The sequence below is a fragment of the Plenodomus lingam genome (genome assembly GCF_022343315.1).
Source record: "Plenodomus lingam strain CAN1 chromosome Unknown contig_6, whole genome shotgun sequence".
NCBI lineage: Eukaryota > Fungi > Ascomycota > Dothideomycetes > Pleosporales > Leptosphaeriaceae > Plenodomus > Plenodomus lingam.
The window spans coordinates 349378-362853 of NW_027093966.1; the positions used below are offsets into that span (position 1 = coordinate 349378).

The following is a 13476-nucleotide window of genomic DNA, read 5'->3' on the forward strand; positions in this document are numbered from 1 at the left end:
CATTGTACTTACTACTCCAAACAAGTGTCGTGCTTTCTTCTGCTCTATCCCTCACCCAGCATACATACATGCGTGCATGCACAAAACACCAAGACGATCAGGATGAATGACAAGCGCAGCAGATATTACGAACACCCTAAACTTCCATGTACCCGTCTATTCAAACTATAATTACAATATGCCGTGTCTACCGGATTCGCAAATGCCACTCCCTCCCTCCCTTATATGCGAACTGCACCAAAATATGGGTCTTTCTTCTATCCACCCCGATCGGCGCCGTGCCCTCGACGCTGCCTCTCTATTCAAGCCTTTTCTTGCCTTCCTCCAATCCGAGGAGTCTCGCATCACTCTTGCCCCGCTCGTGCTTGGTTCCCATCAAAGGCCCCACAACCGAGTTGTGCGAGACCTTGGATAGTGTTTCCTGGAACGCTTCGATCTGAGCAGGTTGGCGATTGAGCCTAGGCCAGTTGACCTGCGATCACGTCTTAGTCAACCCATGTCTTGTCTGAATAGTTAGGTTGCCACTTACGTAGAGAGTACCATGGCTCCATATAAAGTGAAAGCACACGCCCATGGTGAAAAGGGAGATGAGCAACAGCAATCGCAAGGGCCAGACGGCGGCGTCGGGCGCACGGCGTGTCAGACTGCCGACGAGAATGAAGAAGAGGCTTGCGGTGAGTATGTAGGGTATTGCCTGGATAAACAGAGGCCGGCGGTCAGCGAAAAGTAACTGGCCCCCAATGCCAGAGTCGCTTGGTAGATAAGTGCCTAGGAAAAGATCAAAGGCATCTTGTCGCGGACCATCACTGAAGTTGTTGAGACGGTATCGGGTAATGGAATTGGTCAAATCTTGCAGTGCACCTTTCTTGGTGCGGATACCGAGACGGGTAAAGTCTGTCTTGAGCGCCCCCGTACCAGAATAGGACTTGGAAACGACATCGGCATTGTCAGCCCAGACGTTGCGAAACAAGAACTCGAACGCCTCATCTTCCTCCGCGCTGTCGCCTTCTCGCATAAGACCTAGATCAATAAGCATCCTCGAGAGGATAAATCGCCCGAGCATGCTCTGCACAACATTGGTGCGGTCCAGACAGTCCATACAGTTTGTGCGTACGACCGCAGTCTGATGGCGTCTCACTTCCACCTGGCCAGAGTCACCTGGCATATCAACCGCACGGAAGTAACCGTGTTTGAGTACATGTGGCTCCAGTTGATCCATCAACAGCTTTGCACGATCCCAGCGCAGTCCTTTGGTTTCGCTGTGGAAGTCAAAGTATACGTAGTGGATCCGGTCATAGACTGTCTGAGCGTTGGCTGGGTCAATGACGCGAAACTTCTCGTCTGTGATGCGATCTCCCTCTACATTCTCCATGGGTGAAGATTGCAACAGGTTAACCATCTCTTCATAGGCCTCCTTGACTCGTTGCTCGCGACCTTTTTGGTTGACCAAGTTGACTAGCCAATTGTCTCCATACAAGCGAATCTGCTCAGCGAAATGCTTCTTGGCCGCTGGCAGAGCATTTTCGACGCCGCGGACCTGGAGCTTGGGCGTGTACTTGAGCGTGTTGATCTCGGCCCAGTAGACGGGCACGCTTCCTCGCGTCTGCACATAGGACAAAACCTGCGTCTCCTTGCCGGCGCTACCCTTGGTAGCGTTTTGGTTGGAACCAAATCCGCCGGGACCTCCTGACGCGTTGTCGTTGAGGATGATGGCCTGCTCCGTCTCGTTGAAATTGGACACGTTGCCGTTCTCGTCGATGCCGCGTGAAAAGTATCTCGTGCCTGCCTTGAGCCGTGATCGGCGGGTGATGAGGATAAAGGTAAGTGGGGTACCCTTGATGGACGTGTTCTTGATTTCCAGCATGCCGTACATGACAGGCAAAATGTAGGGGTCTGCACTGGGTTGCTGCCCAGCTGTGTGCCGCCCATAGCCCCCGCTGAGTCCCCCACGAAAGTCGATGAGGTCGCTGGAGACGAAGCGATTCCAGTAGAAGCGGTCGTCGGCGCGTTTCCACAGGGGGGTGGTGGGGTCGAGGTGAGCTTGGCGCTGGAAGGTGTTGGTGATGTCGAAGGAGTAGGAGAAGTAGAGCGGGGAGGTCTTGATGAGCGATCGGAGCAAGGAGAGGTAGTTGTCCTCGTCGACGTCGTGCAGGGGGCGTTCACGGAGGGGCAGGAACTCGGTCGCAACGACCTTGTAGATCATGTGGCCCTTGATGCGACCCATGGGCTGGGCCTTTGTGATGACGATGATGTACTTGTCTGTTCATTGGGTACGGCATGGATTAGTAGAGTTGGCGGGCCCTGGGGAGCAGCGACGAGTGATGGGTACCTAGGCGCAGCTTGATGATGCCGAGAATGCCTGCGATGCTGGATACGCGCTTGGAGCCCAGCAGCTTTCCGTCGTGCAGCCGCATGTCGCCCGACGGCCGGTCGACGACAAGAGTGGGAGCGGTGGGGGACGAGGGCGAGGAGAAGGCATAGTGCGATGGCGACGAGTGCACGTTGATGTCGCGGTAGGGGAGTGCTGCACTCATGATGCTGAGTGGGACAGTCCAACGAGGGATGGGGGGAGGAAGGGTGTGAGGGTTGTTCTCAGTTGTTGTGGCCAGCGCGTTGGCTATCGGTTTTCTATTTCTCTCTTCTTCTTCTTCTTCTTCTTCTTCTTCTTCTTCTTCTTCTTCTTATCTTGTTGTGTTATAGGGCGGCCGAGGCGAGGGCCATGAAGGTGGTCAATTGGTGGGATTGGACGGTTGAGAGAGCCTAGTCTGGAAGTCTGTGGGGAGATTAGGATAGAGTAGGTAGCGACGACGCAGTATGAAGGACAGGATGGATGTAGGTACCGTACGTGAAACTATGTCAGACGTGGTGAACGAGCTGACGTGAACTAGTACCTAGCCTAACTGGCCACCCGACGCTTTCGTCATGGCGGCGACGGCGCAAAGTTAGGCCGGGCCAGGTGCTGGGGGGCGGGGCCCGGGGAGACGGGAACTTGGGAGAGGGAGAGAGAGAGAGAGAGAGGAGAGAGAGAGAGAATGATGGCCGGGGGTTGGGAGCACCGGCCAAAGCACCTGAAGCACCTGCACCTCGTCTCTCGTCACGACACACCAGACCAGACCAGACCCAGAACACACCAAACACCAACCAAGCTTGACACCTCATTCATCGCCCTTTGCGACACACTCGCCACCATACTCTACCGCCAGCAATACACCCACCCCACCCCTTTCCCTTTGATTCTCTCCTCCCCCCTCAAGTCCCCCGTTCCTTCATCCCCCTTCCACAAGGCCGGCAACCCCCACTTCCTCTTGTCCCTTGTCGCAGTCGCCGGCCATTTCCCCCATCCGGCCTCCAACACCGCCCATACCGCGTCATTACCCGTCACCCGCCATGTCCAACAAGATGCACCAAGGCCAGCGGCCAGGCGCCTCACGATTTGCCCAGTTCAAGTTGGTGTTGCTTGGTGCGTGCCATGTTGGCTCACTGCAAAGAAAGCCAGTCTGTGCCTGCCGGCTAACGAGTGCACAGGTGAATCCGCCGTAGGAAAGGTACTACTGCTACAATATACAATAAGAGCTATCTAGGCAGCCAGGCAGCCATAGCCAGCCATGTCCGTGTCCGTCGCTAACAAGTCCCCAGTCCTCGCTCGTACTGCGCTTCGTCAAGGCATGTGCTGTCCATAACATCACCACCCAAAACAAAACCTCTCTCGTGCTGGAGCTAACCGTCTTCAGGATCAATTCGACGACTACCGGGAATCAACCATCGGTGCCGCCTTCCTCACCCAGACCATCGCCCTCGACGAGAACACAACGGTTAAGTTTGAGATCTGGGACACAGCAGGCCAGGAGCGCTACAAGTCACTGGCGCCCATGTACTACCGCAACGCAAACTGCGCCGTCGTCGTCTACGATATCACACAAGCAGTACGCTAGCCATCCCCCCATCCTTCATTCCCTCCACCTATCTTGCACACGCAGGACTAACCGCCATAGGCTTCCCTAGACAAGGCAAAGGCATGGGTCAAGGAGCTTCAGCGCCAAGCCAATGAGAACATCATCATCGCCCTCGCCGGTAACAAGCTCGACCTGGTCACCGAGTCACCAGACAAGCGCGCCATCACCACCGCAGACGCTGAGCAGTATGCCCGTGAGGCTGGCCTGCTCTTCTTCGAAACGTCAGCGAAGACTAGCGAGAATGTACGCGAACTATTCACCGCCATTGCCAAGAAACTCCCCATCGACCAATCCGGCCCAAGAAACCTACGACCTGGTCAGCAACGACAGGGCGTCAACCTAAGGCCCGAGGCAAATCAAACACAGGGACCGGGAGCTTGCAACTGCTAAGACAGTCCTTGGTTTTCTGCCAGCCGGCCCAACTCAAATAGGCAACAGCTATCGACTACAATTCGGGCGTGGCATGTTCAAATCTCTCAATATTGCGCGCGTGTTGATCTCCCCATCTCGTCGGTTCACGTTTCCTGGGTCCTTGGAGTACGGATCTTTTTTTGGGAGCAGCTACCAGCTGTGTGTACAGAGATTAAGATACACTTGGGCCACCTGACAATTTAATTAATGATTACAAACAGTTGAGCTGAATTTCGTTTGGAGTCTAATGGTCTACAGTGCCTGTCCATCTCTCGCTTCGTCGAGGTTTCCAGCTTACCAACACCATCCCTGTCCATGGAATGCGAGAGCTTCAGCGCAGTCACATTCGCCCAATCACCCTGATAATCTCAAATCTCCACTTTGTACTCCTTCCATACATCTTTCCCCACTTTCCCGCCGTCAAATTGCCCCCATCACCTTCATCCCAATACGTGCCTTGCTCCGCAAATCCCGTCAACCATGTGCTATAACACCTATACATACGTCAGAAACTCTGCGACCGTATCCTATCGTTTCACCATACTCTAGAACGAGTACCGACTACGACAAGACAGGAACTGAAGGGAAAAAAGCTCACCCGTTACTATCCCGCATCTTCTTGACTGTCAACCGGCGCAACTCTTCCCCCACCAAAAACGCAAAAAACACGTCTGCATAACCAGTCTTTTCGTCACATGCATAATAATTGGAATCCGATGATAGTGTCGCGTTGGGACCTGCAGAGGCGGAGCATAGGGTACTGAAGGAACCGTCGGTAATGAGGAACCTTATCCAAGACTTTTGCTGCAGGTCCTTGGAGGGAGATGAGGATGCGACTAGGAGATAGGCGAAGAGGCTGGAGAGGCTGAATGTTACCGGTACAGAGGTGGCTTTGTAAGAGAGGGTGTTATGCAGCGTTTCTGCCGAGTGTGCAGAGGGTAGAGCCAGAGACAGGGAAAAATGAGAGAGGGTGACCAGGAGGCTGTGAGGGCGCATAATCAACAGTTTTTCTCGCCTGCTTACGAGGGTCTCTGAACCAAATCGATGTGAAAGCTTGAGATGGCTGTCTGGGCAAGAGTGTGGTCCGGCATATGCCCTATGTTTATGCTTCTCAGTATGCTCCGTGTCCCAGAACTTTGGAAACATGGTCGCACTGCCAGCACCCCACCGCAAAGACTACCCGTCTACCGTCTATTCGTACCAGCACAACGCAAGCCACCGACTCCAAAGCTCAAATGGCTTGAGCTACTGACATGTGCGATTGGACTCCGTGTGCTGTGTACGGGTGATGGCATGGTGAGGCTAGGGTACGACGTGTAGGACCAAACGCATTACATGTGCTGCTCAATCTGGTGGTCGTGCATTACAGAAGGGATGTATCCGTTAGATACATTGCTTAATAAACACGCATACTTAAGCAATAATAGAAGATCAAGAACTTGGTGCATGTACATCTTTAGGATGTTAGTAGTGCGATTTAACTACTTTTTACAAGCTAAATCTGTAAGACGTCACAGTAGGAGTTAGAGGTTTAGTAGTAGATTAGGATGATAGGTGTTAATTAAATATTAAATAAATTAATACTATATATATTAATTCTTATACGTATTTATACTCCGAATAATTATATAATCTATCTAGCATAAGCTAGTTGTAAAGGGCTTAGGCATAAGCCTAAGCCTAGGCCTAACAGAAGATAGATAGAGTCTAACACTACTACTAAGCAAACACGCTACACACCTATACAAAGGCATAGAGGGCTTATCTCTCCTTTAAGATACTATATACTATTATTAAAGCTTATTATATTCTCCCTTAAGGCTAGTCTATAATATTTTAGTATCTTCTTTTAATAATACTATAATAGTAATAGAGATAGACGTACTAGATATTTAGAATAGTTAGGTGTAACCTAATATAGTAGAAAGGCTAATATAGTAGGTCTAAGGATTAATAGAATAATAGGCTTAAGACTTTACTATAATAGCTATACTATATTAGTAGAATAAGGAAATGTATAATTATATCCTAACCTTCCTCTAAGCCTACTAGTTTTAATAACCTACTACCTCTACCCCCCTCTACCTTATATTATAAACCTTTTCTAGTTAGCTTGCTATATAATAGCACTAAGGTAAATTTCTCCTTTATGGAAATTTAGATTACTAAGGTAAGGAATAATTTAAGAGATAGATTATTAGATTATCTCTACTACAATTAGACTTATATATATAGAGCTTTAGCTACCCTTACTAGAAGGTGTATAATTAGTAAACCTTCCTTACTAGAGCTCCTTCTTTTATTAGGCACTTAGCACTAAGCTAGCAGTTAATTAGATAGTAGGTTATACATAGGTATTAACTAGGATTAATTAGGATTAATTAGGATTAAGATACTCTATAATCTAGTTATTATCTCTCCTATAACACACCCCCTAGGTGTAGGTAGATCTTTAGTTATAGTTGCGCAGGCGTAGTTAGTAGGTAGTGTAGCTAATTAGAGCGTTGTATATAATAATAAGGCAGAATTACTTACCTATTATTCTATGCCAAGTTATATAACAACTTAGGTAGGTAGGGCATCCAAAAGGTATCCTATATAACTTAAGGGCATATAGAAGTGCGCGTTAGTATAGAAAAGGATAAGATTCCTACACCTATAGGTCTTATATAAAAGGATAAGAAGAACATACCTATTATAACTATAGGCGAGCTGTTCTCTATATATATTAGTAAGTTAGGCCTTTATTAGGCCTAACTTAGTATAGAATAATAGGTAGGCAATTCTACCTTATTATTATACTACCCCCTCCTATAGAGAAAGGATAGTCCCTATCCTTAGGATTAGGTTTAGATCCCTTATTAAAGAAAAGCTCTTGTGAAATAAATCTACCTTTACTTCTACCTTTACCTTTACTTCTTGTTCCTAGGGTATAGACCGCTATCCTTAGCCTACCTATAACTAGCCCTCTACCTACTAACTTTCTTATTCCTATATCCCTAATTTTTTAATTATTTAACCTAATCTATCTAAAATCTAGTAAGTATTTAATCTATATAATTAAGTAGTTACTAATCTAAATTAGAACCTTTAGCTATACTAGTACTAGTACTACTAGGAGTTCTCCCTATTACTTATCGCGCTCTCTATATAAGGGCAGTTAGGGCTCTAGCTAGGGGCAAGTTTAATAATTTTAATTTTAAGTTAAAGAATTCTAAAAAGTGCTAGTACTATATCTCCTAGAATAAGTATTGTAATCTAGTAAGTATCTAAGTCTAATAGGGTTCCTTTACTAATTCTAGTAGATTCCTTCTTTTATTAGCCTAGAGTACTCTACCCTTAGGGGTGCTCTAGATAAGTACTATAGCCTAGTAGTAAACCCTACTAAAGGGGATAAGGATAAGGATACTATAGTTACTTATTAGAAGGATATTAAATAGTTTAAGGCTACTATTTAAGAAGCTACCTAAAATCTTACTAAGTGCGTTACTATTACTAATACTTAGACTAAGGGTATAGAAGCTACTAAGATCCTTATAGCTATATATTATAATGCTATATCTAATTTATATTAGCTTTAGAATAGTATTTATAAGATAGTCTTAGTAGTTAGGGGCTTAATAAGGGCTATTAATAAACTTAAAGAGGAAATAGTACTAAATTAGGAGGTAACCTTTATAGTATAGGCTAAGATAAAGGCGCTTAATAAGAAGGCGTCTAAATTAGTTCTAGCTCCTACACCTGCTCCTGTACCTACTCCTGCACCTACTGCACTAGTTATCTAAAAGCTAGCTAAGAAAGGTAGTCTAGGCGCTATCTTAGCTAATATAGAGTCTAAACTAGGTTCTAATAGAGAGATAGATATAGAATAAAGAGGTTTCCTAAGGGTAGTGTCCTAGGAACCTTAAAGGTTCTAGGATAGTTCTAAATAAGATATAATAATAAATAGTAATAAGAATAATAGTAATAGATAGTAGTTAATAGATAATATATAGCTAAATAGGATATTGTTAAATTTTAGATTACTAAGGTTAGGAATAATTTAGGAGATGGATTATTAGATTATATCTACTATGATTGGACTTATATATATAGAGCTTTAGCTACCCTTACTAGAAGGTAAATAATTAGTAAACCTTCCTTACTAGAGCTCCTGCTTTTTATTAGGCACTTAGTAGTAAGCTAGTAGTTAATTAGATAGTAGGTTATATAGGGGTATTAATTAGGATTAATTAGATTAAGATACTCTGTAATCTAGTTAATATCCCTCCTGCAACACACCCCCTAGGTATAGGTAGATCTTCTATTATTATAGTTACGCCTATAGTTAGTAGGTAGTATAGCTAATTAGAGCGTTATATATCTAAAGGGTTAAATTAGCTTACCCTTTAGATACTAACTAGCGCGCCTTCCTTATTTAGCCTACGCTTACGCGCGTAGATATTATCTAGATAAAGCTCTATAACTCTATCTACCTAACTATAATCTTTACTATAGCTTAAGTTATAAGATTATATAACCCTAAAGATCTAAACTATACCTATATCCCTACTAACCTATATCTTAGTTAAAGTTAAAACCTACTACTTACGCTTACTCTACCTATGCTACCCTTATTACCTCCTACGTAGCTAAAGCTATAGTTACTAAAGCTACTACTACTAAAGAAGAGCGTGCTACTACTAAGCGTAAGGCTATTATAGAGTGTGTAGCAGCTAAGTGCGTAGCTACTACTACTATAGCTAAGATTATAAAGCTAAGGAAAGGCGCTCCTACTCTAGCTCCTACTACTCTAGCTCTAACTCTAGCTCCTGCTCCTCCCTAGACCCTGCCCCCTATCCCTACTCCTGCTCCTACTCCCTCTCTAGCTCCTAAGGAGACCCTAAGATCCTCCTATTATAGAGAGCCTAGTATTTATTATACTAAAACTTATCTAAATTATCTACGCTTAGCGCTCTTTAATAAGTCTAATAGTAAGTGCTATAACTCTTCTAGTAGAGGGACTTAGTACTAGTAGTACTTCTCTAGGTATAGCTATATCCCTATATATATAATCTATATAAGAATTTTTCCTTTATAATACTTTAGCAAGATCTATACTAATAAACTAATAGCCCTAAGCTTGCCTAATATTCTACGCTATCCTTCCTAGCAAGGAAGCAGGTAGGTAAGAGCTAAGACCTTCTTAAGGATAAGAAGTAGAGGGTCTTAGTGCTCCTTAAGGAGAGCAAGGCTAAATAGTAGGAGCTAGTAAAAGCTGCTGCTACTACTACTAAGCTTACGCGTAAGGCTACTACTATAGCTAAGGGCACCTAGAGCTCCTTATTAGAAGATAAGGACTCTAGCTTCTCTAAGGTTCCCCCTATAGATCCTAGGATAGGGTAACCTAGGTAGCTCCCTATAGACTCTAAGGCACGCTTTGCGCGTGTAATAGAGCTCCTTAGGGAAGCTACCTAGTTAATAATAGAGAGGTAGGCTATAGTTAGTTATTCTTATATTATATATTAATAGATCTTATATACTACCTTACTTTAATTAATATTATATAATCTATGCTCTACTATTATATAACTTTAGGTACTCCCTAAACCTTATAAATTATTATATAGTTAGGTTTTTAGTAAGCCTATTAGCTAGTATATTACTAGTAGGTAGGTAGGTAATATAGAAAGATCCCTTTTTATACTCTTGTCTAAGCTATATATTTTAAATATCTACATAGCGTAGCTTAGTAGTGATCCTTTTATTATTACCTACTACTAACCTAATAGTTTATTAATTATTATAATTAATTATCTAGGTAGTATCTAAAGTAAGGTGTATTTTAGTTAAAAAGCGTTTTAACGCTATTACTTCTTTACTTACTTGCTTAAGCGCAAGGAGCTCTACCTTAGTAGTTAAAGTAGTAATAGTTGCTTGTTAAGCTGCCTTCTAAATAATAGGTCCTCTAAAGAGCGTGATTAGGTATCCATGTAATAATCACTAAGTATTAATATTATTAGCAAATGACGTATTACTGCATATTATAAGCTTATTAGGATCCCTATTCCTATATTAGATTAATTAGTATTAAGTTTAGTATAGATAGACAATCACTTAATTAACTGCATTAAAGTGTTGTTTAGATAGGTTAGTAAGGTATTAGGAGAGCTAGGGGGCTGTATAGGCAATATTAGGGCGCACTATAATTAAGGTATAAAGGATTAATCTAACGCGCTCCTAATAGTCCTTAATCTCTTTTTTAGTAGCTTCTCCTATACTCTTTTTAATATCTTTACTTAATAGTAGTGTAGCAGGGAATTTTCCTATCTCTGCTAGATTAAATTTCTTTGCAATCTTATTAATGTATTTATTATAAACAAGTGTTATTGTCTATCTCTTTCTATCCTAAATTACTCTTACCCCTAGAAACTAGCTTATAGGTCCCTTTTCTTCTATAGTATATCTTTGCTTTAGAGCTTAGATAACTTTGTGAGCTTGGCTTGCGTAGTTTTGGTGATAGAGCGATAGGATATTGTCCACATAGAATATTAACAAGATACTGCAATCTCTATTAAAGAATAGGCATAGCTCCTCTTTAGAAGCAATAAGCTTATTTTCTTAGAGTGTAGTTAAGAGCTTATTATACTATAATAATAGTAAGTCTTTTAGTCTATATAGAGCTTGTTTAAGCTTAACGCACTTCCTAGGTATTTAATATCCTTTAGGTAGCTCGCAGATAACTATAGGGTGTTAATCCCTTAAGGCGTCAAGGAAAGCTCTAACAACGTTATATTAATATATCTTAAGGTTAAACTTAGCTCTAATAGCTATTATAGTCCTAAAGGTTCAAGCTACTAGGGTAGCTGCGTAGGTTAAATAAATTAAGTTAGTAAGCTATAGATCTCCTCTTACTACTATCCTTGCTTTGCACTTAATTAGGTAACTATCCTAATTAAGCTTGTATGTAAATACCTATTTAAGTAGGAGTAGATGCTCTCCTTTAGTTAGCCTATTAATCTCCTCCTAGGTACTAGCTTTTAGTAGAGTATTAATTTCTTTATATACTACATCTCTAAATTACTATCCTATTTAGTAGTTATAGAGATCCTTCTATTATTTTAGCTCCTTTTGTAGAGCGTCCTAGTGCGTATTTCTTTTAGGGTTTTTAGGGGATTTGCTCCCTATTACTACTACAATTATAGCGTAGATTATAGCGTTTAGTTTAGGATATACTAAAAGATTATACAAGGGATTTCTAATTAGATCTATATCTAATAGATCTATTACTATATATATCCCTATACTTATAGAGCCTCCTAGTAGTTTATTAGGGTCATGTCCCTAAGCTTGCTTACTAATATGCGTTAGTGGCAGTCCTTTAACTTGTAGTTTTCTACTTCTTCTAGGAGCTCTAGGTGCCGCTTATAAGGGATCTACAGGAGATATAGAATCTAGTCCTAAAGCAGGTAGGTAGGAGCTCTACTTACTACCCCTATAAGAGCTAGATAGGGTGCCCTTACCTATCTTTGTGCTCTTATAGAGTGACCTACTAATAGCACTCTCCCCTCTAGGTCTTTCCTAGGAGCTACCTATTGTAGTATTAAAGTAAGTTAGATAACTACTATCTTAGGTAGTAAGACCCTAATCTATAACCTATATAGATCCTTTATCTCCTATACTAAAGTTTAGTTCTAGTGTTAGTTTAGGAGTTTAGAGCCCTATTAGCTTAGGGGACTTTATATAGATCCTTTGTGCTAAGCTAGCTATACTTAGTACCTACGCTAGAGGTGTCTACTTAGGGGGTTATAAATTACTAGGCTAGCTAGCCTAATTATCTACCTCCTCTAGCTCTACTCTACCCCCTAGCTCCTACGCTAGGTTTAGTCCTCTTTGTATACTAGACTCCTTATATTACTCTACTACAATATAAAGCTAATTAAAGATATTAAGCTCTTTATATACTTCTCCTATATTATAGATCTTATCTTTGCTAATAACGTTAACTATCTTTTAAGCCTCTAACTATTAAAGCTACTCTAGATCTTTCTCTTTATAGAAAAGATCCTTATTAAAGGTAACGTTCTATATTATAATAATCTAATTAAGCAAGGGGATCTATATCCTATATATATTAGATGCTCTATATCCTACTAGATATCTAATATAACCCTAAGGGTTTACCTTAAAAACCCTCTTGTAACGCCTAGCTACTTAATCTCTATTAAGGGGGTAAGCTTAACAGCCATAGGCGTATATTCCGCTCTAATTAGGGTAGAGATTAGTAGTTGCCTCCCTTATCTACTCTAGTTACTACCACCCAAAGTATCTAGTAAACTAACAATCTAGCACTTTATTAGGTAATATTATATTATAAGCATAGGATAGGCTTATATTATAGAGCTAAGTCGCTACTTTAATAATTTTAGGCTAGAGCTTTGTTAGTAGGTTAGCACTAATCCTTATTTTAATTAATTTTATTATAATCTTCTACCCTACTCTTTCTACTTCTCTATTAGGTTTATAGGTATATACAGGTAAGCTCTTAATTTTAATACTATTATTAGCTACCTAGATCTAAAAGCAAGATTTACCACGCTAAGGGAGCGTTGCAACGTTGTTGTCTTGCATAATCTTAACTATACTAAGCTTATATTAGTTAAGTATTAAGCTCTTAAAATTTTTAAATACCTGTATAATCTTATTAAGGTTTTTAGCTTGCAGTAGATAGGTATAAAGCTTTCCTAAGTAGTTACACTTTAATACCAAGATCTATTGCTTGTAAGCTATACCTATTAGTATGTTAAATAGATCCTATAATACCTAGTAGTATAGATATAGTAATCTTTCCCTTAGTTATCTTAATATAACCTATTAGGCATGTGTAATAGCGTAGTGCTTATATTTGCTCCTAGGAGTTCCTTTAATCCTAATATTTATTGCTAACTTAACTAGAGCTTTAAGCGCCTTAGGTCCTAAATAGCCTAATTATTAGTGCTAAAGCTCCTTACTGTCGTGTCTTAGGTAAGTCGTCTAGGATTATTAGGGTTATTTAGGCACTATGCTTTAGATTATTTAATAAGGGGTAGAGGGCTTATATTCTAGGAAAGTTAAGTTAAACTTGCGCAGTAAC

At 41.8% G+C, this 13476-nt stretch overlaps 3 protein-coding genes across 3 annotated transcripts; 1 reads left to right on the forward strand and 2 right to left on the reverse strand.

Moving 5' to 3' along the window:
* Positions 1-189: 189 nt before the first annotated feature.
* Positions 190-3005, reverse strand: IAQ61_009378 (uncharacterized protein). Its single transcript, XM_003838127.2, has 4 exons — positions 2846-3005; positions 2330-2773; positions 530-2259; positions 190-472 (listed from the first exon to the last, which is right to left on the reverse strand). Exons 2-4 carry the CDS (start codon positions 2532-2534, stop codon positions 299-301), a joined length of 2109 nt encoding a protein of 702 aa, XP_003838175.1. The 5' UTR covers positions 2535-2773; positions 2846-3005; the 3' UTR covers positions 190-298.
* A 382-nt stretch (positions 3006-3387) lies between these two features.
* YPT5 (GTPase Ypt5) lies at positions 3388-4343 on the forward strand (the record flags this gene model as incomplete). Its single annotated transcript, XM_066098362.1, has 5 exons — positions 3388-3460; positions 3526-3545; positions 3637-3663; positions 3732-3923; positions 3993-4343. 5 exons carry the CDS (start codon positions 3388-3390, stop codon positions 4341-4343), a joined length of 663 nt encoding a protein of 220 aa, XP_065951521.1.
* A 615-nt stretch (positions 4344-4958) lies between these two features.
* On the reverse strand, positions 4959-5510 carry IAQ61_009380 (uncharacterized protein; the record flags this gene model as incomplete). The annotated part of the gene is made up of 1 exon (XM_003838129.2): positions 4959-5510. The coding sequence occupies one exon, from the start codon at positions 5508-5510 to the stop codon at positions 4959-4961; it is 552 nt and encodes a 183-aa protein (XP_003838177.2).
* Between the last annotated feature and the right edge of the window lie 7966 nt (positions 5511-13476).